The following is a 22,005-nucleotide window of genomic DNA, read 5'->3' on the forward strand; positions in this document are numbered from 1 at the left end:
CAAGAGTGCTGTACAGAGGAAGTCTCCTCCTCGCCATGTCCTGCTCGCATCGCTTCCTTCCTCTTTTCGGTGCATGCACACCACTATATTCCCCTCTGGGGAGAGCGAGAGCGAGAGCAGGAAGCTCACCATGTGAGCTCTACGCAAAAGTTCCAGACAAGCACTGTGCCCATGGAAACTGAGAACAAACGAACCGGCAACTAATATGACATTAAAGTCAGGTAGGCAGGCAGGCAGGCAGGCAGGAGGAGGAAGAAGAAGATTATTATTCTTCTTCTTCTCCAGTAGGACTGCAGGAAGCAGTTGGGACACCCGTCTCCATCCCACATGGACTCCATTAGTCCCATAAACAATCACATAAAGGTGAGGTCTTCGCCATGGTTGCGTCCCAGTCTCCGTTTAGACGGAGCAAAGGCGTTTGGGCACGGCGGTGACCGCCCCCCCCATGCGGGAAGCCTAATCGATCGCATGATGCATGTCATGCCTGCATGCATGCTTCGCCATTAACCCCCTCCTCGCATCATAACGTGCGTGTGCTGCTGCTCCTCTGCTACGGATGCAGCGCCATTAAAGTGCTGCTGACCCATCTTCCAAAGGTTGCACAACACATCTGCATATAACTCCATCCCACCATCTCCATTCCCAAGTGTTAACAAAGCATTCGAGTCCCTCTTGTGTCAAAGTGAGTGCAACAAGGCATATTGGTGGGCCTCTCTCTCTTATAAGTATGCCTTTGTGCGTGCTTTCTCCCTGACCATCCAAACCACCGCCTCCACCATCACCACAAACGCCCCCGCCTCCTCCCACCCCCCCCTTCCCCCCCTCCTCCTGCTACTGCTGCTTTCCACCACCACCGCTTTACCTATCATGATGCCACACCAGGCTGAGCCACAGACCGGCGGAGGTCACAACATGGACCAGACGACAGTCAACTCGACTGTCGTCCCATACCCCACGGGGACCGCTCATCCTGGCCCTCGGCCGCCTCAGGCCGCCGCAGTGTTTCCCATCACTCTTAAGGTAATCTTGCGTCGGTCATGAATCGTGTCTTCTTCCTCCTATATCTAGGATTGGGTTACGGAGCTGTTCTTGCGGGTTTGCAGTTCGAGGAGGTGGTGTACAAGGTGAAAGTAGGCGGCGGAGGGTGGTGGCGGAGGTCGAGCAGCCCGGCGGAGAAGACCATACTGAATGGCATCACCGGAGTGGTGTGCCCGGGGGAGATGCTGGCGATGCTCGGCCCGTCCGGGAGCGGCAAGACCACCCTTCTCACCGCCCTCGGCGGCCGCCTCGGCGGGAAGCTCTCCGGCAAGATCACCTACAACGGCCACCCCTTCTCCGGCGCCATCAAGCGCCGCACCGGGTTCGTGGCCCAGGACGACGTGCTCTACCCGCACCTCACGGTGACCGAGACGCTTACCTTCACCGCGCTGCTGCGGCTCCCGGGGACCCTGACCCGAGCCGAGAAGGCCTACCAGGCCCAACAGGTCATTTCCGAGCTGGGCCTAAGCCGGGTGGCCCACAGCATGATCGGCGGGGCCCGCGGGGTCCGGGGAGTCTCCGGCGGTGAGAGGAAGCGAGTGAGCATCGGGCTGGAGCTGCTGGTGGATCCGAGCCTGCTGTTGCTGGACGAGCCGACGTCAGGTCTGGACTCGACCACCGCAGCCCGGATCGTCGGCACGCTCAAGCGGCTCGCCGCCGAGAAGGGCCGCACCGTGGTCACCACGATCCACCAGCCGTCGAGCCGGCTCTACCGCATGTTCGACAAGCTGGTGCTGCTGTCGGAGGGCAGTGCGATATACTACGGCCGGGCGGCCGCCGCCGTCGACTACTTCGCCATGGTCGGCTTCGCGTCGCCGATCGACGGCGTCAACCCGGCCGACCTCCTACTGGATCTAGCCAACGGTACGTATGTACGTTCCGTCAAAACACTTCTTATGGGCTCGGTTTCAGGCCCACATAAGAGCCCACGTAACGGGGCATATGCCTCGCATGGTGGACATCATTTTACGGTGGGGACGTGGAGACACCACGTGAAGGGGGCCACAAGGGCACACCAAGCTTGCCACTAGAGAAAAGTGCTCGGTGGACTGGGTAAGGACAGTGATCTGTTTGATGATTGATCCTTTCACTCTCTCTCTCTCTCTCTCACACACAGAGGCCCATGCCCATCACTTCCGCATGTCTTCTACCCAAGTGGGCTTGGTTGCAATCCATGTCCTCTCTCTCTCTCTTCCTTCCGGGTCAGTAGTCCCCCACCACACTTTGATCGGTCTCTGAAACGCTCGTTGACGATTTGTTTCACATGTTTGGCAGTCCATGTATGTCTTTTCTACTTCAGTCATTTTTATCTCTATCTACCTACCTATGCACAGCAAATCATAGAGAGTGTATGTACCTGTGCATGGCGATATGACATGCATCCGCCGATGGATGGGATAAAAAAAGAAAGAGGCCTGAACTTTTATGTCACTTGCATGACACGTGACTCCGACCACATGCAAGCGATGGGTGAAGTAATGAGTGAGGCCAGATCTTCCAGATCGAGGTGCCTCGGCCGAGACACCAAGCTAGGAAGGGCACCCTCCCATTGGCCGATCGCATGGCGGGGCCCCAGGATCGCTGAGACACGTGCTTGGCTTCGTGTGATCCAAACACTTTGATGCTTTTATCTGCCACACTGTTGTGACTTTGCCAAATGGTATGGGAGAATTAAGATCCCATGCGAGGAGGCAATGCTGCATCGGCATAGATTAACGCTACTTTGGAGGTCTATAATAGCTGCTAATGATTTCTAGCATGGAGCAGGAATCGCACCGGAGTCGAATTACGCAAGCGAGAACGGCGACGGCAGCGGCGGCTTGCAGCAGGAGAAGAAGGCGGTGAAGGAGGCTCTGATCGGCGCGTACGACCGCAACATCGCCACCCGGCTGAAGGCGGAGCTCTGCGCCGTGGACCTGAACAATTATGGATACACCAGAGAGATGGCTAATGCCAGTAAGCTATTCCGAACAACTTCGAAGAGTTTACTTGCCTGCAAGCCCCTCTCGGGCAGGGGAATGATGTCGAACCGCTTGGTGTTTGATCGATGCAGTGAAGCGGGAACAATGGTGCACGAGCTGGTGGGAGCAGTTCACGGTGCTGCTCAGCAGAGGGTTGAAGGAGAGGAGGCACGAAGCTTTCAACAAGCTAAGGATCTTCCAGGTGCTCAGTGTCGCCACGCTCGGAGGCCTCCTGTGGTGGCACACGCCGACGTCCCACATCCAAGACCGGGTGAGAAAGCGTTTGAGGACGAACCACTTCCTCTTGCCCTCCGATTCGGTCTCTTCTCTGATCCTTGCATGCGTCTTTGTCTTGCAGACAGCACTCATCTTCTTCTTCTCGGTGTTCTGGGGCTTCTTCCCGCTCTACAATGCGGTGTTCACGTTCCCCCAGGAGCGGCCAATGCTGAGGAAAGAGCAGGCCTCCGGCATGTATCGCCTCTCGTCCTACTTCCTGGCGCGCACCGCCGGCGACCTGCCCATGGAGCTCGCCCTCCCCACCGCCTTCACCTTCATCATATACTGGATGGGAGGCCTCAGGTCCGACCCCGTCGCCTTCCTGCTCTCCCTCCTCGTCGTCCTGTTCAGCGTCCTGGTGGCGCAGAGCCTCGGCCTCGCAGTCGGCGCCATCCTGATGGATGTCAAGCAGGCCACCACCCTCGCCTCCGTCACCACCTTGGTCTTTCTCATGGCCGGCGGCTACTACGTCCAGCAGATACCGCCCTTCGTCGTCTGGCTCAAGTACTTGAGCTACAGCTTCTACTGCTACAAGCTTCTGCTGGGGGTGCAATTCTCCGAACACGACGCCTACGAATGCTCGAGCGGAGTGATGTGCCCGGTGATCGACTACCCGGCAATAAAGTCGGTCGGACTCGGCCATATCTGGATCGACGTGTGCATCATGGGGCTTATGCTGGTCGGCTATCGGCTCGTCGCCTACCTCGCACTGCACCACCTGCAAAGCGGATGAGGAAGAAGATAGGGTCTTCTGCAGCTGATCATACTCAAGAGGAAGATACAATGAGCGATGAGCAAAAGATTATTCTCTTTTTCCAAGTGCAGAATAACCACTGATTCGAGCTCCCCGGACAATACAAATAATAATCCATCGATGACTTCAAGCTTCCCCGCTTTCTCATCCTGTGAGAATTGCTTTGTTAGTGAAGGTATGCGAATGGCACTCTTGTAGGTAAACATGCGCAGAACTACTGATCAAATTTTGATAGTAGTATTCTATGAATGACAAGAAATTCTACTGAAGCAATCCGAAAACCGAATAAAAATGTCAATGAATATGCACAACAATTGTTTACCACCGAGCAAATGTCTTCGATTTTATCTGCCAAACGCTAAGTCAACATTTTCATGCTTGAAATCGGTACTCTAAATTCATAAGAAGAAAATGGAAGTTAAAGATTTGTGATGCATTAAACTTGTATATAAAATGAGATTGAACGATATAAAACTCACAAACCTTACGAGGAAAGATACCATCGCAGACTCTTCATTCTCTTCTTGCTTTCAAATTTATCTAAAAGCACAGGATTCAATCTGTTGAATCCTCTCCCTGCGCACAGCCATCAACTCCCCTGTTTCTTGTAGTGTCATCATTCTTCCATTTTCCAGGCCAAACCTCAAATCTCACAATCAGCTTCTCTCTAGGATTCAATGTCTAGCACCTGATTCAGATCCTCCGTGAATTGCTTGTTGAGAATGTCCTCCGATGTCACAGCTTCAGAATCAGCAATGACTTCCCACATAACGGAGCACAACCAGATCCAACAAACCGAAAGACTTTCGATGGCGCAGGATTTGGGAACAGAACCAAAATATAGACATGCTGTAGTAGGTAAGCAATATTGATTCCAATCTTCTGGTCCAGAGATCTTGGAGCCTTTGGCGTAAGCAATATTGTTTAAAGTCTCTTAACGGACAACCCTGTTATCACTGCAACTTCATAATCTGCTGTTTCAATGCAAATGGGAAGACAACATCTTCCTAAGTATGCTAGGAGGCAGAGGGGAAAAAAAATCAGTGTGTATACAGCAGATGAGAGTTCAAGTTATGTTTCTCATAAGTTCAAATTTGCAGTTGGTGTTTGACTCATCAAGCAAACATAAAAAAACATATGAAGTAAAAAGCAGTAGTCAATCCGTCACTCGTTCTCCAGGCTGTATGTTATCTATCTGTTTATGTTCTAATGAAACACATGCAGAATCAACACAAAATTTAAGTTCATCCTAATGTTAGAAAAATAAATAATAATCCTAAGATAGTTTCCGTGTGAATGTGTTGTTTGAAATAAAATGTTCTGAAAGAGATCTGTAAACAGATTGTATGATCCACCAATGTGCCTATGTTGAAAACTTAAACCCCTTTGATGCATCAAGCTCTTTAGCACCCTTTACCAGGCCTCTACATAATTCCTGTGGATTAGACTCATGATCAACATGCTGAACCTATGACCAACAATAAAGAAAACTAGTTCCTGGATAGCAGAACCAGGCACCCGAACAAGATCCTGAAGGCCCCTGCATTCTGATAGTTTTTTGCAATAAAAGTAACAAACCGTACATTACTCTTTATCGATTCATCCTTGCAATATGTGCCATAATAGTTTCCTTAGAGTCTTCTAAAACTACAGTAGAAGCTGCCTGTCGAGCAACTGTTGGTTGACCACCATTTCATTCAACAAGCTCCTCTTGGAGTCTTTCCAACTTCACTATGTCCTGCTTACATCCAATTACCAAAAGCAACTGCTAATAGACATTGCACTTCACTTGGAAGATAATAAGGCTTTTGTAATTAAACAAACACCTAAGGAGTTCCTTGAGGTTCTCAACAAGCTAAAAGGAATTCCAATATTCCATTGCATATAAATGCGCCAGAATATCCGCCCAACATTATACAAAAGCTGCTGGAAAGGGAGCCAAAGCCCACTAATTTATTTCTATCTTATGAAATTTAAAAAAATATAGGTTTTTAGTATCTTCAAAAATGATAGAAGTTCCAAACTATATGTTCATTAGCCACTTGTAGTGAAAATTTGATGCCACCTGCAGTTTCTGTGGTGGAGGATACAAGTTTAGGTTGCAATTAGTCACAATGGCAAATATGAGCAAGATCACAACATTGATATGGAAATCAGCATATAAAGAGGGCATATTGCATGAACTTTTACGCACAAAAAGATCAGATGTAAACAACTACGCTGATGGAAGGTGCTTTATGCATCAGAATTTTATTAATAATAATTTGTCTGGTTGAAATTTAAGAGGGTGCAAAGAAAACTGGGAAGACCAACAATTTTTTCCATGGAAGGAAACATGATTTTTCAGAGCTTGTGTAGAGTATATGAACTATGAAGCACATCCAGATTCATAGGATGAGGACTATGAATTTTGCAACTACAAGAATATTCATTACCAATCAGTTATCTCAGTTACTGGCAAGTTCCAGTAGATTCCAAGATGTTGCTTCTAGAATTGATCATGTTGCATAAACATGCTAGAGCTTTTTGCAATTGGTTATACAGGTGGTCACTACTTTGCCAACAGCAGTTATTAGGTCTCTAAAAAATATCATTATCATCACTTGCATCAAAGACAACTCTTTTCATCAATGCCAAGCAACAAAAGAAGAGCCAAGATTTCTCATTTATCTCCTAGGTATCATTCACTTCTGCTCAACTAATAAGGGGCTAATTACATATTACCCCTTGTAGTTAGACCTCCTTAACATCGTGGTCTCTGGATTTAACAAATTTACATTGGAATCCCTACAGTTATGAAACTAAAACATCTAGGTCAATTTACCCTAATGCTATTGGTTTTATTGACGGAAACACAAAAATAATGGGCAAAAAAGTATTTTCAACGTTCCAATTGGTGGTGACGGATGCCGTCGATGGTGGGAGACGATGGCGCCACTGGGGGTCATAAGTGGCCACTATAGATAAGGAGAGTAGTGGCGAGAGATAAGGGCCGCTCTGCATTTGCGTTGATGCCGACGTAGTTGCCGAGTGACCCTTTCACCGCTGTGCATTTGCGTCAGCATCGATGCAATTGACGAGTGGCAAAAGGGTCGCTCGGCATTTACATTAGCATCGATGCAGATGCCGAGCAGCATCGCTCGACAAATGCATCAGCATCGATGCAAATGCATAGAGGCCTCCTTCTCTTGCCGTCAGTCTCCTTATCCATAGCAGCCACCTGTGACCCCCAGTGACACCGCCATCCACCATCACTAAGTGGAACATTGAAATTATTTTTTTGCCCACTGTTTTTGTGTTTCCATCGATAAAATCGACGACATTAAGATAAATAGACCTAAATGTTTCACTTTTATATTTATAAAGATTCCAATATAATAAGTTCAGGTACCAGAATGTTAAGGAGGTCTAACTATAAGGGGTAATATGTAATTAGTCCGCTGATAAGAGATCACCTATAGAGCATGACTTAAAATCAAGAAAGCCACGTTAAAGATTGAATTACACCTTTCAAAATCTGAGTCTTTTACTTTAGATTAATACATTGCTGAGAAAATAAGCAAAACAAAGAGCCTCGATCACTCGGGAAAATCAAGAGATCAAAGAATTAACTACAAGCGGCAATACTTGAATTGACAACAAGCAAGCCAGAATTTCACCACCACATGTCATTCAGGCAATTCAACAAGCACCGAAGCCGCAACGCGTACACTGAAGTTGCCGAAGATTTGACGCTAGAAAAGCAAGAGGTAGGTAATCCAAGTAAAAGCAGAAGACGTCTTTAAGGGGCAAAATACATTAGTTTCAAAGGAAGCAAAGAAGCTACATTAGGGGATCCACTTACGGTGAAAGGAATGAAGAGAGGGGGCCTGAATTGTGCATCGCATAAGAAGAGGGTGGGGACTTGAACTGCGGCGCCAAGCACGTCATGGGCGGGAGCTATGTGTTGCGCTTGAAAGAATGCGAGTGGCCGATGGAGTTATTTTCTTTATATTCTTGCGTTTTCCGTTTCGCAAGAGGGCGCGAAAGGGTCGGAGGGGGGAGGAAGAAGACGAGGCAACGGAGAACGGGAGGAGCGCTGCCTCTGCTTCTGCTTCGGGCACGCTTCGCCCGCCTCTGGTTCTAGTTATGGGATGGAGAAAGGGAGCGGGTCGGAGTTATACATGCGGGTTGAAGAGATGGGACCCGGTTCGATTTAAGACATTCTAGTAAAGAAACAAACGTTTATTGCAATGATCGGATCTGGGTTGGGATCCTCACATATCGGACCTCCAATTTGCATCTTATGTGGGTCCCAGCATAAACTACCTACTGGGCGAGGGAACCGTAATGGTGAAGTTCGACAGGGGCCAAGACGATCCTGACCGTCCGATTTCGTCCATCCCTGAGAACGCGAGTCGGAGGCTTCGTCCCGCCACCGTCTATATTGCCCCCTCGATCACATCCAAAGCGAGAGAAGGGGAAGGGGAAGAGCCATGTCTAGGGTTTTCCGGGGCTGCAGGACCCTCGGTGGAATCGTAGTCGGCGGCGGCGGCTTCACCAAGCCGCTCCATATCTTCCGGCTATGAGGAGGCTCCTCGGTGTCCCGGAGATCTCGCGCGGCCGAGGCCGTGAAGATGATCTGAGAGTACATCAATGTCCGCCAGCTTCAGGTCTATTTCCAACTCCCTTCTTCCTTTTAGTCGTGTATGATCGGTCTAATAATCCGGATATTGCTTCATCTACTTGACTCTCTATCTACTAGTGTAAATTTCTTCTTCACTTAAACTCTCTTAGTTTCTCAGTTTGCTATTACTTGAAAATGTTCAATTTACGACAAAAGCAACCTGTCAACTTGCTTTGTGAAAATGGCTAGTTGGATGGTGTATAAAGTGTTAGAGCTAGGTCAGAAAATTTAGCAAAAGTTAATTTTGACAACCCAACAAAGATAATAAAGCAGAAAAATAAAAGAAACGATAAGAACATCATATTTATGTGGTTCGGTCAATTGACCTACATCCACCGACGAAGAAAGAGTAAATCATTACTATAAAAAGGGATAATTACAAATACCTTAAGAAGATGTTCATAGATCATAAAACATCGAATCTATTAAACAAGAAAAACCTAAAGCAAACAATTATGTTTTATTATGGTGCATCTGACTTTAAAGTCCAGACCCTTATTTATAGTTTAAACAGGAGATATCAAACTTGATTTTCCTGATGTGAGACTACGTGGGACTTGCCAAACTAACATAAAGTTTTCATTTTGATCATGTCCTTTTTGCTTTCTTGTCCTTAGCGTCAATGTATGTGCTGTTTGACAGGGATTATTATGTTGGCTTCTCTCATCTGGATCCTGGGTAGCCCTGGTCAGCTTTGGTTCAAACTGGAACTGAACTAGGTCAACGATTTGCCAGTTTCGAACTGGAACTAGAACTGGAACCAGATTGGAATCGGAATCGGCAGTTCCGGTTCGATCGGAATCGAGCAGAAAAAATAAAAAGAATAAATGTTCTTGTAAATGATGCCATGCCAATAGATTAATATACGGCTAGTTGGAGGGGCATTTTGAGAGATTTGAAATAGAAAAATAAAATAGGTGGTTCCTGTTGTTTGGAACCGAACTAGTATCGATGGCTCTTGAATCGGAATCGGTTCGGTTTCAAATGCAGCTGAACTGTAACCGCCAGTTTTGGTATATGTATATGTATATGTATATACATATATATTGTAACTCTCTTTGTTGTTTACAGAAGCCAATTAGGTCAAATTTTACTAGGTTAACGGAAGTGTGTGCTAGTGGAACTGCCCGCTGTAAGCAAGTTCATATGTTTCTTCTAGGACAGATAATTGCTTCAGCATATTGTTTGTGATGTTGAAAACTTTGTTGGGTTTCTCTGTATTCTTTTATTAGACTTTGTTTATATGAGTATGCTGTTCAAAATTGTTAGGGGAATCATCTTCTTTATATATCCAGTTGAGTTTCAATATGTTTATCCAATGGTTGAGAGTAAGCAAAGAAAGATATATATACAAGATCTGTGCTTTACTTGTTACTATGCTGATAATTCAGCTGTGATCTCACCCATGTCCTAAACAAATTTTTTTTGTGAATATTCAAATGTTAATGGAAGGGAGCTTGTTTATGAATACCATAATGATGCCAATGTGTTTTCACAAGGTAGTAAAATTTAAATCGATGGGATGAGATTTTACTGTATGGCTGCTCTTTTTGCAAGCTAATTCTAGGATCAACATGGTGCTGCACTGGAGACTATTAGGATCTTGTTTTCATGTTTCTGATTTGATGAAACTCCTTGCTCTACTACTTTTTTGACAAGCACATCTGATTTTACAGATGTCAAAACTTTCTCATGGTGACAAGTATTGGTACAGGAGCCAAGGGCATTCATATGTGATTGTCCATCAAGCCAAAGTAATGGCTTTTGGACTGATATTAATTTACATTGATGAAGGTATACTTGGAGTCTTCGACTTATATTTATGTGCTTGAGAGAAGGGTGAGGGAAGGGGCATTTGGAAATCAAAGGTGAGTATTGAAGATAGAAGAATATTGATGTTTCTTTTTTCTCTTTTTTGTTATATATCTGATGCAAACCTTCACTCTCCCTTTTGTTTCCCTATGCTCTTTTTGTCTTTGCCTTGACAAGAATGTTCAAACATTATTCCTTTAATCTCCCTTTGTTGCTCTGATGCATACCTACTGTTCAGTCTTATCCAATTCTTTTCTTCCATGTACAGGACAGGGTTTTTATCAGCTGATTATTCAACTCTTTCCCATGCTGAAGTGTTCTTGTTTATGTTAAATCCTTGGTGATAATACTGAGGTGTCAAGTAGTGAACCAAATGAATGGATTTCCTCTATATGGTTCATCTTGGCCATGAATATGAATCTAGGTGGACAGAGAAGGGTGCCTTTGATTCTTGGAAATAAGATATTGCTTTATTATGGTGAAATAGAGTGTGGATCTGAAGTAGTCACCCTAAAGTTTATTATATCGATTCATTGGAGGAGAACATTTTGACATAAATGAGGAATGGAAGGGATGGAAAAGTCCGGTGAAGCCTCAAAGTCAGACCCAATGATAAGCATTTTTCAAGGAAACTATTATGGAAAAGACTCCCATGGTTATCAAAGTTGCAAAGGACTCTTGTGAGCATGTATTTTTTTTTCTTAGTGTAGATTTGCCTTGGAACATGGGGGGATGATCCAAGACAATCTCAAAGTGAGATTTGAGTGTTTTAATGAATGGAGCAATGGACAATGGCCAATGGCCGGATCAGGGAATGATCCTTGAGACTTCCTCCAAGCAATGAGTTGAATTCAATCATGGCTAATGCTCTTCTTTGGTTACTGTCCTTATCTGGTGCAGGTTATATTGCGTATGGAATAGGCAAGGCAGCTTAGAGGCGGTCGCCAAATGCCCGGAGCAAGCGGGGTGGTGGGCCGGCCAGCCATAACAGACGGACCTCATCAGGTTTCTATTGAGTGGATTTGGGCGAAATTAATCAAATTACAATTGCAGGACCCAATCTGCCAACCTACAAATTGACCTCTCAGTTTTGTTTGATGACGGGCCCATTCCGGGCTGTCGGTCTGTATCTTTTCCTGTCGATCGCGCACCGTCAATTCCTACGCGGCCATCATGCGGGCGACATCGAACGTCTCCTTCCCGTTCACCGGTCAGGATGGCACCTCATCCAACGGCCAGGATCTGATATAACGATGCGTAACACACGCTCGTAAAGGAAGTCGGATTCGGGCAGGCACCGTCCTCTGTTTTCTCCGTTTACCGACGGCATCGAATCGTCCGCACCTCTCGCCTTCATCTCTTATCTGTTTTCTAGGGTTCCGGTCAGCCATGGCGGATCGGGAGGCCGCTGGCGGAGACGACGACGACGACGTCGTACTTGCGTCCTTCCTCGAGTCCGAGATCCTCTCCGGTGACCAGGTCCTCTTCTTCTTTGCGATATCTAGGGTTCTGTGGTGGGACGAATTGGATCCGATTTAGGGCTTCTTTTACGCGCTTTAATAGTTGGAACGATCTCAGGAGGAGACGTCGGCGGCTAGGGCGTCGAAGAGGCCGCGCATCGAGGAGGAGAGCTCGCGGCAGGAGATTAGGAATAACGCTTCCTGGCTGCCGCCGCCTCCTCCTCTTCGTCCTAGGCAGATTGAAACGGGGATCTTTAGCAAGATACCGCCTGAGCTCTTCCATCACATCTTCAAGTTCCTCTCTTCCGAGGTCTTGTGGAAATTCTCAATTTTCTTCCAAAAAGAAAACCCTCGTATGCTTTGTTCTAGTGGGTTTCTTGGATTGATTCGTTTGTTGTCAATGGCAGGACCTTACTTCGTGTGCTCTCGTCTGTAAGTTCATGAGTTTTGCGGCCTCAGATGAGAGCCTCTGGCGCCGCCTGTGAGCAAAATCTCGTCATTTCCCCTCTTTTTTGAAGTTTGTCATATTGGATTGCAGCAAAATGTTTTTTTATAGTTTCTTTTTTTTTTGGAATAATTTGCAGGTATTGCATGCGATGGGGTATGGATTCTTCAAAGGGGAAGTTTCGTGCATGTGCTTGGAAGAAGCTATATATTCAGGTCAAGGTCCAGATTTTATCTTCTTCGCCATGCAATTATCTTTTAATTGGTGAACTGTAATCCATATGTTCAGGCACAATCACCTTCAAGTTATTGACTTCACATTGTTTTGAAACCACAAGAACTGTTTTCATGCTTCCTAATTGTAACTAGCCTTGGCCTGCAGTTGTAACTTTATGGAAAGTTACATAAATAATAAAGAAAGCGATGAGATTCCTTTGTTCACTTGAACAAATCAGGTCTTCCAAGTAGTATCAGACTAGATACAGAGAGTGAATTGTCTGTTTTGTCAATTGTCTATAACAGATTCACTTGAGTGGATTTTCATTATGTCTGAAACTATGACATGTTGCTATCTTCATGAGGGCAACCAACTATTTAGAACTTGCATGGTTGCGTTTTGCCTGAAATATTAACCATCATCTTTAAACGCATTCATGCTTATGAGGGTGCATCAGATGGAGCTTCAGACCTTCAAAAGAAAACGGTCAAGAAGATGTACCATCATGTATTTACATTTCACTAATTTAGTCTCTGCTCTAGTTTGTCTGCTACTAATTATGGTATGAGGTCTTGATTTAATATTTAGTTTTGATAGCATTATTGAAACCAACTACCTTGTTTTTTAGCGTGATCGAGATGACATGAACGAATTTGTATGGAACACACCATCGGAGTTTAGGGAGTACTACATTCAAATGCAGGCAGCAAAACGAAGCCAAGCACCTCTTCCATCACAAGTAAAAGGACCCCGTCTTCTGCTATTTGTCTTCTTAAATTGTATGGTCATTTTGCTTTGAACTACAACTGCATATCATGAAATGGCTGAGTGGTATAATATAGCCTCCTGTCATTGTGGGGCTGCACTTGGAATATATGATTTCGAAAAAGCTAATTGTTCTTTTGCTCTGTTAAGGTTGATGATCGAGTTGTGCTTGATAGAACAGTGGCTGATCAAGTGTCCATTTGGAAAAGCCGCAGAGGCTTAACTGATGATGCAGCAATTGGTCATATCTGTTCTGGAAATACATGCTCCTACTCCCATATTGGAGATGTATTTATCTGTGAGAGGACCGGTCGTGTGCATGGTATGAATACCTCCCCTCCCCCCTCTTTTTCTTTGTTTCAAGGTCTGCTGCCACCTGATTGAGGTTTATTTCTTTGTAGTCTGTGATGATGCTTGCCGAGAAGTTGTCTTGGATCTTCAGTCTGGTGGGTTTGTATGCACTATATCTGGTCACTGCTTTGATAGATTGCTCTCTCCTGAAGAGGAATTAGTTACCTCTGAGAATGTAAGTGTTATAAATTTTTTCCCCCTAAAAATAATAAGACTGCCAATATCATCTCCTTATAACTTATATACTCGATCTAGGTATCTAGCAACTTTTAAACTTTTTTAAAAATGACTTTCCTGAAAAGCTTGTGATTTCCAAATTTTGCTCAAACAACAACTCATTTAGAGAATCAATTTTCTTGGTGACAGACCCACAGTTTAAGACTTGTTTTGACATCATCGCGTTCATCTAGCAACAGTCTTGCTACTAAGACTCAATGTATAACCTGGAAAATGATTGAAATTTGTGTTTATCAAGCATGATGACAATAATATTCTTGATCGTTACATGTTTTCTTCAACCTGCTCTTTTATTCTCAATCACAAATCAGTGCTCTCTGAATCCCAATCCAAGACTTTCCTGCTTCCTACAACCTCCTATACCCTTTGCCATCTAAGCCTGGTAAAACCATTACTTTAACCTAGCTCGAGGGAAGCAAAATTTCCATAAGACTAACTATGAAAACTTAGCTCGTCAATTTAGCCATGTATTATTATTATTACATTTTCACTTATGATGTTTCTGAGCTGGAGCGACTTGTATCATTCATACAGTATATTATTTCTATTATTCATCATAATTTAAAGCTTGTCGGTTTCAATGGTATAGATAGATACTATGAGAATTGAGGTGCAAATATAAATAAGCAGTATAATAGCAAGCGGAAGTAGTTGGATTTACGGGTGTGCAATGTACTACTTAATCCTATTATGCCGTCGAGCACATGATGTGGCACTGGTAGTGGGATTCTGTCTGCCTAATCTGAAGGAGATTTGTTGGCTTGTTTGGGGTTATCCTCTCATGTAACTGAGCAACTGGTGGTCTTTTGTTTTTTGAAATTTCAGGAGCAACAGCAAGATGGTGCGGGAGATGAAGCAGAGCCTTTCATGGGATCCGGACGTTTTGGTGATAAATGATACTGCTACTTTTCCTTTCTTTCTATTTATTTCTCTTGACTCTTAGGTTGCTTCAGTTCTATTGGATTTAGGGTTTTGGAAGCTAGATTAGTTTCACACTGGGAAAATTCATTGACCATGCCGACTCTACTCTTTTGGACAGCACGCGCATATCTGCTTGGTTACAATTGTGATGATGAGAAGGAGCTGGAAGCTGCTTTGAAGTTTTGCTGAACAAGGAGATTGATCTGTAATATTCTGAAACCACAAGAAACTCGGTATCTTATTAGTTTGGAATCAGGGTAAAATCACACCCATAATGCATGTAGGTTTATGATGTAGACCAGTAGGATGGTCAAAGTCAAGATAAAAGGAATTGGCTTTACTGCATGGTATGTTGGAATTTAAAATTTTGATAGGTTGAATGACACATGTAATCGATCGATCATTTAGTGTGATAACTATGGATGCATTGGATATCTGCATTTTGTTGTCAAATTTACTGGAGGGAAGCACAGACTCACTTGCAACAATTGTGATGTTAGTCCCCAAGTCCATCTTCAATTGTGATGTTAGCACAGGTTCCGAATCTTGGCAAACAGTGAGAGTGCCCAGCAGCAACACAATTGTCAAGGTGAGATTGCCCCAAGATTGACAAGGATGGATCTCTGTGTTGTTGAGATGGATGTGTGTGCTTCCTCCTTGAACAGGGGAAGATTATTGTAGGTCACTAGGTAACATGTTTCAAGCACGATTAAGTTGGTGAGTGATGAAAATGAAATCCTCGGGATGAAGTTCATGTAATAGAGAGAGAGAGAGAGAGAGAGAGAGAAAATATAATTCTGCTTAGACAAAAATATAATTCTGTTTCTTGGCAGAGAAGTAGCAAAAAGAATAATAATTTTTTTTTATGTATGATTTAGCAAATGGTCAAGATATATTTTCTCATCATATTATCAGTCATTCGACTGAATGCGTATGTTGTTGATCCTTCCAAATCATCATATTATCAGTCTTTTATCCCCAATCAAGATAAGATGCCTATACATAACAACACTCTCTAACAAAAGCAAAAAAGTAAAATGAACAGAGGCAGAAGATATCAACTCATCCATGAACAAAGGGAAGATTATATCTTTTGCAGACACACACTGGGTGGAAATTTTCTTTCACCGACAACTACTAGTTATGAGATAATACCACAAGGGGTTAGCTTTTTACAATAAAACACCAGCAATATTCTGAAAACTATCAACCTTTGCATCGTCCCCATGACATCCGTCTGTCTCCGAGAGTAGTTATCAGAATATATATATATATGCCTGAGTGCAAAAGAACGTTTTATCCAATTATTAGAAACAGAATCAGAACAGCTTCCAAGAATTTGTATCAGTTGTTCCATCAGACAAATTGGGTGCTATTGCATTTTCTCGGATCTCTATAAGCAATTTGGTTACACGAAAATCCAGTGAAAAAAAAAATAGTGCACTGTCAAGGGAAAACAAAACCGCTAAGCACACTTGTAAATCAAACAAATAATGGACCAAAATTTAGATGCAAAACTGTCGGATGAATCTAAACATGCACAGTGATAAAATTATTCCAACAGCACGATGATGGTAAAATTAACTTGAGACATCTTAAAATGAAATAAAGAAGTATTTCAGGTATCAGAAAATGATTGCATGATAATGTTTGCAAGCAACTAGCAGGCAGGCATATTAGTATATGCTTCAAGCTCACATGAAAGATTCAGGTTAATTACAGATTACGCTGTCTTTAACGTTCCGATCGTTACACTTTAAAAAGTTACGTTGACATCCCTATAGTTCCGAAAATGAAACATTTAGGTCCATTTACCATAACGACGTTTGTCTTACCGACAGAAACACAAAAACAAAAGGGTAAAAAGGTAATTTTAACGTTCAATGAAGAACTCGATGGTGGCGGATGGCGGCACCACCCCCAGCTCACATGCTCAAAATCCTTGACGCCAGCCCCCTCCATTCGTCGCCATAGCTGACGGAGTCCGCGCTCGTTAGCTGGCTGCCAAATCTCCTGCTATGGCCAGTGGCTCTGTTTGTGCCACTGTGCTCGACCTCGTAGTCGACGGTGAGGGCCTCATCGTCTTGAAAGCCTCCGGCCAAGATGGGGGCCAACTCATCAAAATTGACTGCATCTGTGGGTGCCGAGGGTCGACGGTTGATGGATGACGTCGCAGACTCCACTATTTGCGACGACGACTATGACGACAAATGGAGAGCGACATACATTGGGGATTTTGAGCACGTGAGCTAGGGGTGCCGCCGCCATCCACCACCACCAAGTCCACCATCGAATGCTGCAACGAAGATGGTGGCCGCCTCGCAGCCAACCCGTTGGGCGAATCTCGAGCTTGATCCCTCTCCCTTTGCATCTGCATTGACATCGACGTAGTCTCCAAGCGACAAAAGGGCCGCTCGACATCTGCATCAGCGCCAACGCAGATTTCGCGCGACGCGGGATGGGCGGTGATGAGGTCAGCAATGCGCTCTTCGTGGAGGCGGGTGGCGTCGCTGACCCATTGGACGAATCCTAGCCTTGACTTGAAGCTAGGGTTGCTGGAGCTCCTGCCTCTCCCCTGCTGCTGCATCAATTCCGACATCACCTATCGACGAGCAACACTTTCGCCGCTCTGCATCTACATCGGCGTTGACATAGATCCAGAGTGGTGTCGCTTTGCATCTGGATCGTCGCAACTAGTGGAGTTCGCACCGACAACCATCAGCCGTCAGCCCCTGGCACCCACGTATGCAACCAATTTCGATGAGCTGGCCCTCGCCGTGGCCGGGGGCTTTTACGGCGATGAGGCCCTCACCGTCGGCTACGAGGACGAGCGCGGTGGCACGCTCGGGAGCCACTAGTCGTGACAAGAGATTTAGCGGCCAACTAATGGGCACCAGAGCAGAGACTCCACCAGCTATGACGACGACTGTGATGGAGGATGGAGGGGGCTGGCGTCCGGGATTTGGAGCACATGAGCTGGGGGCAACGCCGCCATCCGCCACCACCGAGTTCCCACCAAATGTTAAAATTATCTTTTTACCTTTTTATTTTCATGTTTCCGTTGGTAAAACTGATGTCGTTAGGGTAAATGGACGAAGATGTTTCACTTTGGTAACTATAGGGATGTCATTGTAATTTTTTAAAGTGTAGGAATCGGGATGCTAAAGATAGCTAACTACATTGAGCAATCTGTAATTAGCCCAAAAGATTCATGTAGTAACTACAACTAGATTTACACAGCCAGGAACTAAATCCAAGTCCACCTAACATAAGAACTACTTCTAAGAAAGCACTTTCTAACAAAACACAACTTGTGTGGGCAACTACAATTCCCTTGATGAGACAATTTGTTCAGAAAACAGTGTCATATAATTCTAGAATTAAGAGCTTGAAGAATAAGTCTGATGCAAAGATAAGACTGTCACAAGCATTCTAACATATATGGGCTAAAGAATATAAAAAGCTAAAGAAACCTTCTAATTGAAGCACATTTTATGTTAAAACATCATGCATAATGAATAGACTCAGATAGTTAGCCAATTAATCATGACCAAACCTATTCTTTTAAGAACAAGATATCAAGCAAGACAGCATAATTCATTCCATACCTCGAAACAAAGTTAGAAGATCTAGTGTTCTAATCTATCATATATCAATGAGAACAATCACCATAAAAGTGCATCACTCTTCAGTGTGCTTCGCCATTCATACTGGTAACACTTGCATCTCTGAAACAATTAAGAGTCAAAGAAAAATGAAGAAAAAGGAATCAATTTGATTTCTAATAACGAACAAGCTTAAATACGTGGTGCAGTGATAGTCAATACCTAGAATCATCTTTAACACTTCTTTTACTTCTATCAACTTCATCTTGAGTTGATCTTGCAGGAGTCTTCTTTGTCTGTAACTTTGGGAGTGGCATTTTATATTGCATCTTTTGGAGCCGTGCAAACCTCTGCATATTCTGTTGCCCCTTTCTTTGTGTGTTTTTTGCAGCAACTACTTCAGCTAAGGCTTTCTGAAGTGCAGCCTTAGCAACCTTGTATATCTCAGAAGACATAGCCCCTTCAATTCCATATTTGACAGCATCAAGACAAAGATCATTATACCAAGCAACTAGACAATCTTGAAAATTAAGTCCAGGCTCAGTAGCTCGCTCATCTAGTATGACACTACTTGCAGCATCCCTAGTCCATCGCTTCAAGATGTAATACTCCGGAAGTACACGTATACCAACGATAAAGAAAACCCTCAATATATGCCTGCACAAAATGCCAGAACTCTCAAACTTGTAACAACTGCAGCTTGCTTTCTTTTCAGGCTCACTAAAAATGACAATGTAGGCTCTACGATTGTCCTCCTCCTTGGTTACATTGTACTTGTTATTGGGGCCATCCTCTATTTTATCAACATAATAACCTAGCGATTCGATAAATTCCTCCTGAAACTTGTCAAATATTTCTTTTGTATAAACCTCGGCAGCTTGTTTCTCAATTGGCGATGGAGTTCTTAGAAGAGGTTTAGTATAGGCTGCAGCAAAATCTGCTTGAGCTTCCTTCTCATACTGAGATGCCATCTCTTGATCGAATCGTGCAATAAATACAAGTAGGGATGTTTTTGAATTGAAATTTCTCTTGAAAAACTTGTTCAAGCTTTCTGATCGCTGAGATGCAGATAACTCGGGGAAAAATGTACCCTTCTGGTAAGCTGGAGCCCACCGCTGCCGAACGTCATACAGCGACTGCAGCCATGGATTATCCCAAAGGTTATACTTATCGAGAATCAACTCCCACCGAGTGTCAAACTCTTCAACTGTTTCAGAGTGGTTAATACACTCTTTCAAATCCCTCTTTAAGGTAGCATATTTTAGATAAACATCAGACAGCCTCTGCTTGCACCTGCTCAGGATGTGCCAGTTGCAAAACCAGTGACGCGCATTTGGAAATACCCTTGTAATAGCTCCTTCCATGGCCTTATCTCGATCGGTGACTAATGTATCTGGATGGTGTCCTCCCATGGCTGAAAGCCATGTCTCAAAAAGCCAAACGTACGAACCCTTAGTTTCATCCATGAGTAGTGCACACCCAAAAGTAACACTCTGCAGATGATTGTTCACGCCTCTGAATGTTGCAAACGGCATCATGTACTTTGTCTTCTTATATGTTGTATCAAATGTCACAGCATCACCAAAATACTGATAAGCCATCCTAGCTTTAGCATCAGCCCAGAAGACATTGGTCATGCAATTGTTGTTGTCAACTTGAATCGCATAGAAGAAAGCTGGATTCTCAGCTTGCATTTTCTTTAGATACTCCAAGAGGCCCTCAGCTTCTCCTCCCTCCCCAAAGGGATTGACTCTGATTCCTCTATTGAAGTTCTTCAAATTACCAAATCCTCCACTTGATGTTGCATGCAACAAACCTGAGCTATTTTGGATAATAGAATTGTCAACACGAGGCTGAACTTTACCAGGGAATGCCACCATATGTGTGTGCTCAGTAATGAGCTTCGTGACAACCCATTTGCCATGATCCTTACGAATCACCTCGATCATTGCCATGCAGCCCTCCCTTGTAGTCCCTCTCTTCCTCTTCTTCTTGCCGTCATCATAGATTACCCTCTTTGAATGGAACCCCTCCCTTGTGCACACAAAGCGCCGCATGATCACAGTGTCATCCTTCCTCGAGCGACGCGATTTGTTCATGCGGACCCCAAAACCCACACGGTTAGCATAAGATATGTAATATTCCTTTGCAGCTTCATCCGAGTCAAACTCCATTCCGATACACGGTTCCCCAATGTCAGGACCATCTAAGTTCAGCTCAATTCCAAGAGCACCAAGTGCTAATGCCATGTGAGGGTCACTCGTACTGTCATTCAGATCCATACTACTGTCTCTTATCAATCCATCATCTTCACTTAATGTTCCCTCCATTGTTCCAGAATCACAGACCAAAAACTATCCCATCTCTGAAGCAATTAACTCAACTCCTAGAAGAAGAAAAAATAAATAGGCTAAAAACAAGTGTTCATAAACACAACTGATTCACTACTGCTAACTCGTAAAGCGTTTAAAAGTTGGATGTAATTTTTACATCTTATCTCATCCTTTTTGTTATGCGCTTAATATATGAAGACTTAAAATGCACCGCATAAAATAAACCTCATCACATGATCTTTGATAAACTTCATTACGCTTGCAAGCGTAGGACTCTAATCGATCTTCACCCAGAGCTCCAATTGAGAATTGCAATCCCATCCCACCATCTGGCCATTAGTTGGGTTGTTTACTGAATTAAGTTTCTGATGGACTCTGAGGTCAAACTCGATGGATGAACTATAAAATCATTGCAGAGTTCCTAGGGCAACTCGATGACATATACACAGAGAGCAGCTGCCCGAATTCATTGGATTATGACAAAATTCAAGGCTCAAAGATGATGTATCGCCTGATACAGATCATACTCGTACAATTATAATCAAATAGCTTTCAAATCTTTGCCCAATAACCACAAATCTGTTTTCTTTCTTCTCCAAGAAACATCACTACTCGTGTCGTTTGGGGCCACAAGAAAGAAAGAAAAGAAAGAAAAAAAAAAAAGCACCTTGATGGTCGGAAGAGCAAGCAAGTCCTTGTCTTTGTTGGAAATCCAAGCGGCTGGAGGGTGGAACGATGACAACGTCACCGACTCCGGCCGCGTGTCCTCGATTCGAAGAACGTCGACTGCGGCGGCGGAAGTGGGACGGCGGCAAGCCTCTCGCCGGCGACAAGAGGTGGCGGGCGTCGATGACGGGAAGAAGAGCAGGAGACGGATCGGCAGCGGTAACCTGGTAATCGGGAGGTGAGGTTAGGGGTCGGGAACGTAACAACGGGTTGGGGCTTTTTTATTTTACCGTCGGATTAAGATCAAGCGGTTCCCAACCTATCACGCGATGGAAAGAATCCACCCGCTCTTTATACATTCGATAGCGGGTCGGATTCTTTTAGCAACCTGCGCTATCCAACCCGTTAAAATCGCATCAGAATACCCGTTTGATATTTTTAAAATATCTAAATAATTAGTCAGGTTAAAAAAAAAGAGCAGAGGATCAAACAAGCATGT

At 44.3% G+C, this 22,005-nt stretch overlaps 3 protein-coding genes across 5 annotated transcripts; 2 read left to right on the forward strand and 1 right to left on the reverse strand.

Annotated features, from left to right (window-relative positions):
- Positions 1–346: 346 nt before the first annotated feature.
- LOC135678917 (ABC transporter G family member 14-like) lies at positions 347–4,164 on the forward strand. The gene is made up of 5 exons (XM_065192202.1): positions 347–1,020; positions 1,104–1,902; positions 2,806–2,994; positions 3,092–3,270; positions 3,358–4,164. The coding sequence occupies exons 1-5, from the start codon at positions 868–870 to the stop codon at positions 4,006–4,008; spliced, it is 1,971 nt and encodes a 656-aa protein (XP_065048274.1). The 5' UTR covers positions 347–867; the 3' UTR covers positions 4,009–4,164.
- Positions 4,165–11,770: 7,606 nt separating this feature from the next.
- On the forward strand, positions 11,771–15,336 carry LOC103982279 (F-box protein SKIP31). Its single transcript, XM_009399171.3, has 9 exons — positions 11,771–11,986; positions 12,086–12,277; positions 12,375–12,448; positions 12,552–12,627; positions 13,257–13,367; positions 13,544–13,715; positions 13,795–13,919; positions 14,807–14,867; positions 15,021–15,336. The coding sequence occupies exons 1-9, from the start codon at positions 11,897–11,899 to the stop codon at positions 15,089–15,091; spliced, it is 972 nt and encodes a 323-aa protein (XP_009397446.2). The 5' UTR covers positions 11,771–11,896; the 3' UTR covers positions 15,092–15,336.
- Positions 15,337–15,967: 631 nt separating this feature from the next.
- On the reverse strand, positions 15,968–21,821 carry LOC135679180 (protein FAR1-RELATED SEQUENCE 5-like). 3 transcript variants are annotated; one of them, XR_010515179.1, is made up of 4 exons: positions 21,508–21,821; positions 18,730–20,893; positions 18,511–18,630; positions 15,968–16,179 (listed from the first exon to the last, which is right to left on the reverse strand). XR_010515179.1 is itself a non-coding variant. In XM_065192710.1 (3 exons), exons 2-3 carry the CDS (start codon positions 20,835–20,837, stop codon positions 18,591–18,593), a joined length of 2,148 nt encoding a protein of 715 aa, XP_065048782.1. In that variant the 5' UTR covers positions 20,838–20,893; positions 21,508–21,821; the 3' UTR covers positions 18,481–18,590. The 3 variants fall into 3 exon arrangements, 1 of the variants encoding a protein (XP_065048782.1); XR_010515189.1 differs by having other exon boundaries at positions 15,968–16,345; XM_065192710.1 differs by lacking the exon at positions 15,968–16,179 and having other exon boundaries at positions 18,481–18,630.
- Between the last annotated feature and the right edge of the window lie 184 nt (positions 21,822–22,005).

This window comes from Musa acuminata, chromosome BXJ1-1 (genome assembly GCF_036884655.1).
Source record: "Musa acuminata AAA Group cultivar baxijiao chromosome BXJ1-1, Cavendish_Baxijiao_AAA, whole genome shotgun sequence".
NCBI lineage: Eukaryota > Viridiplantae > Streptophyta > Magnoliopsida > Zingiberales > Musaceae > Musa > Musa acuminata.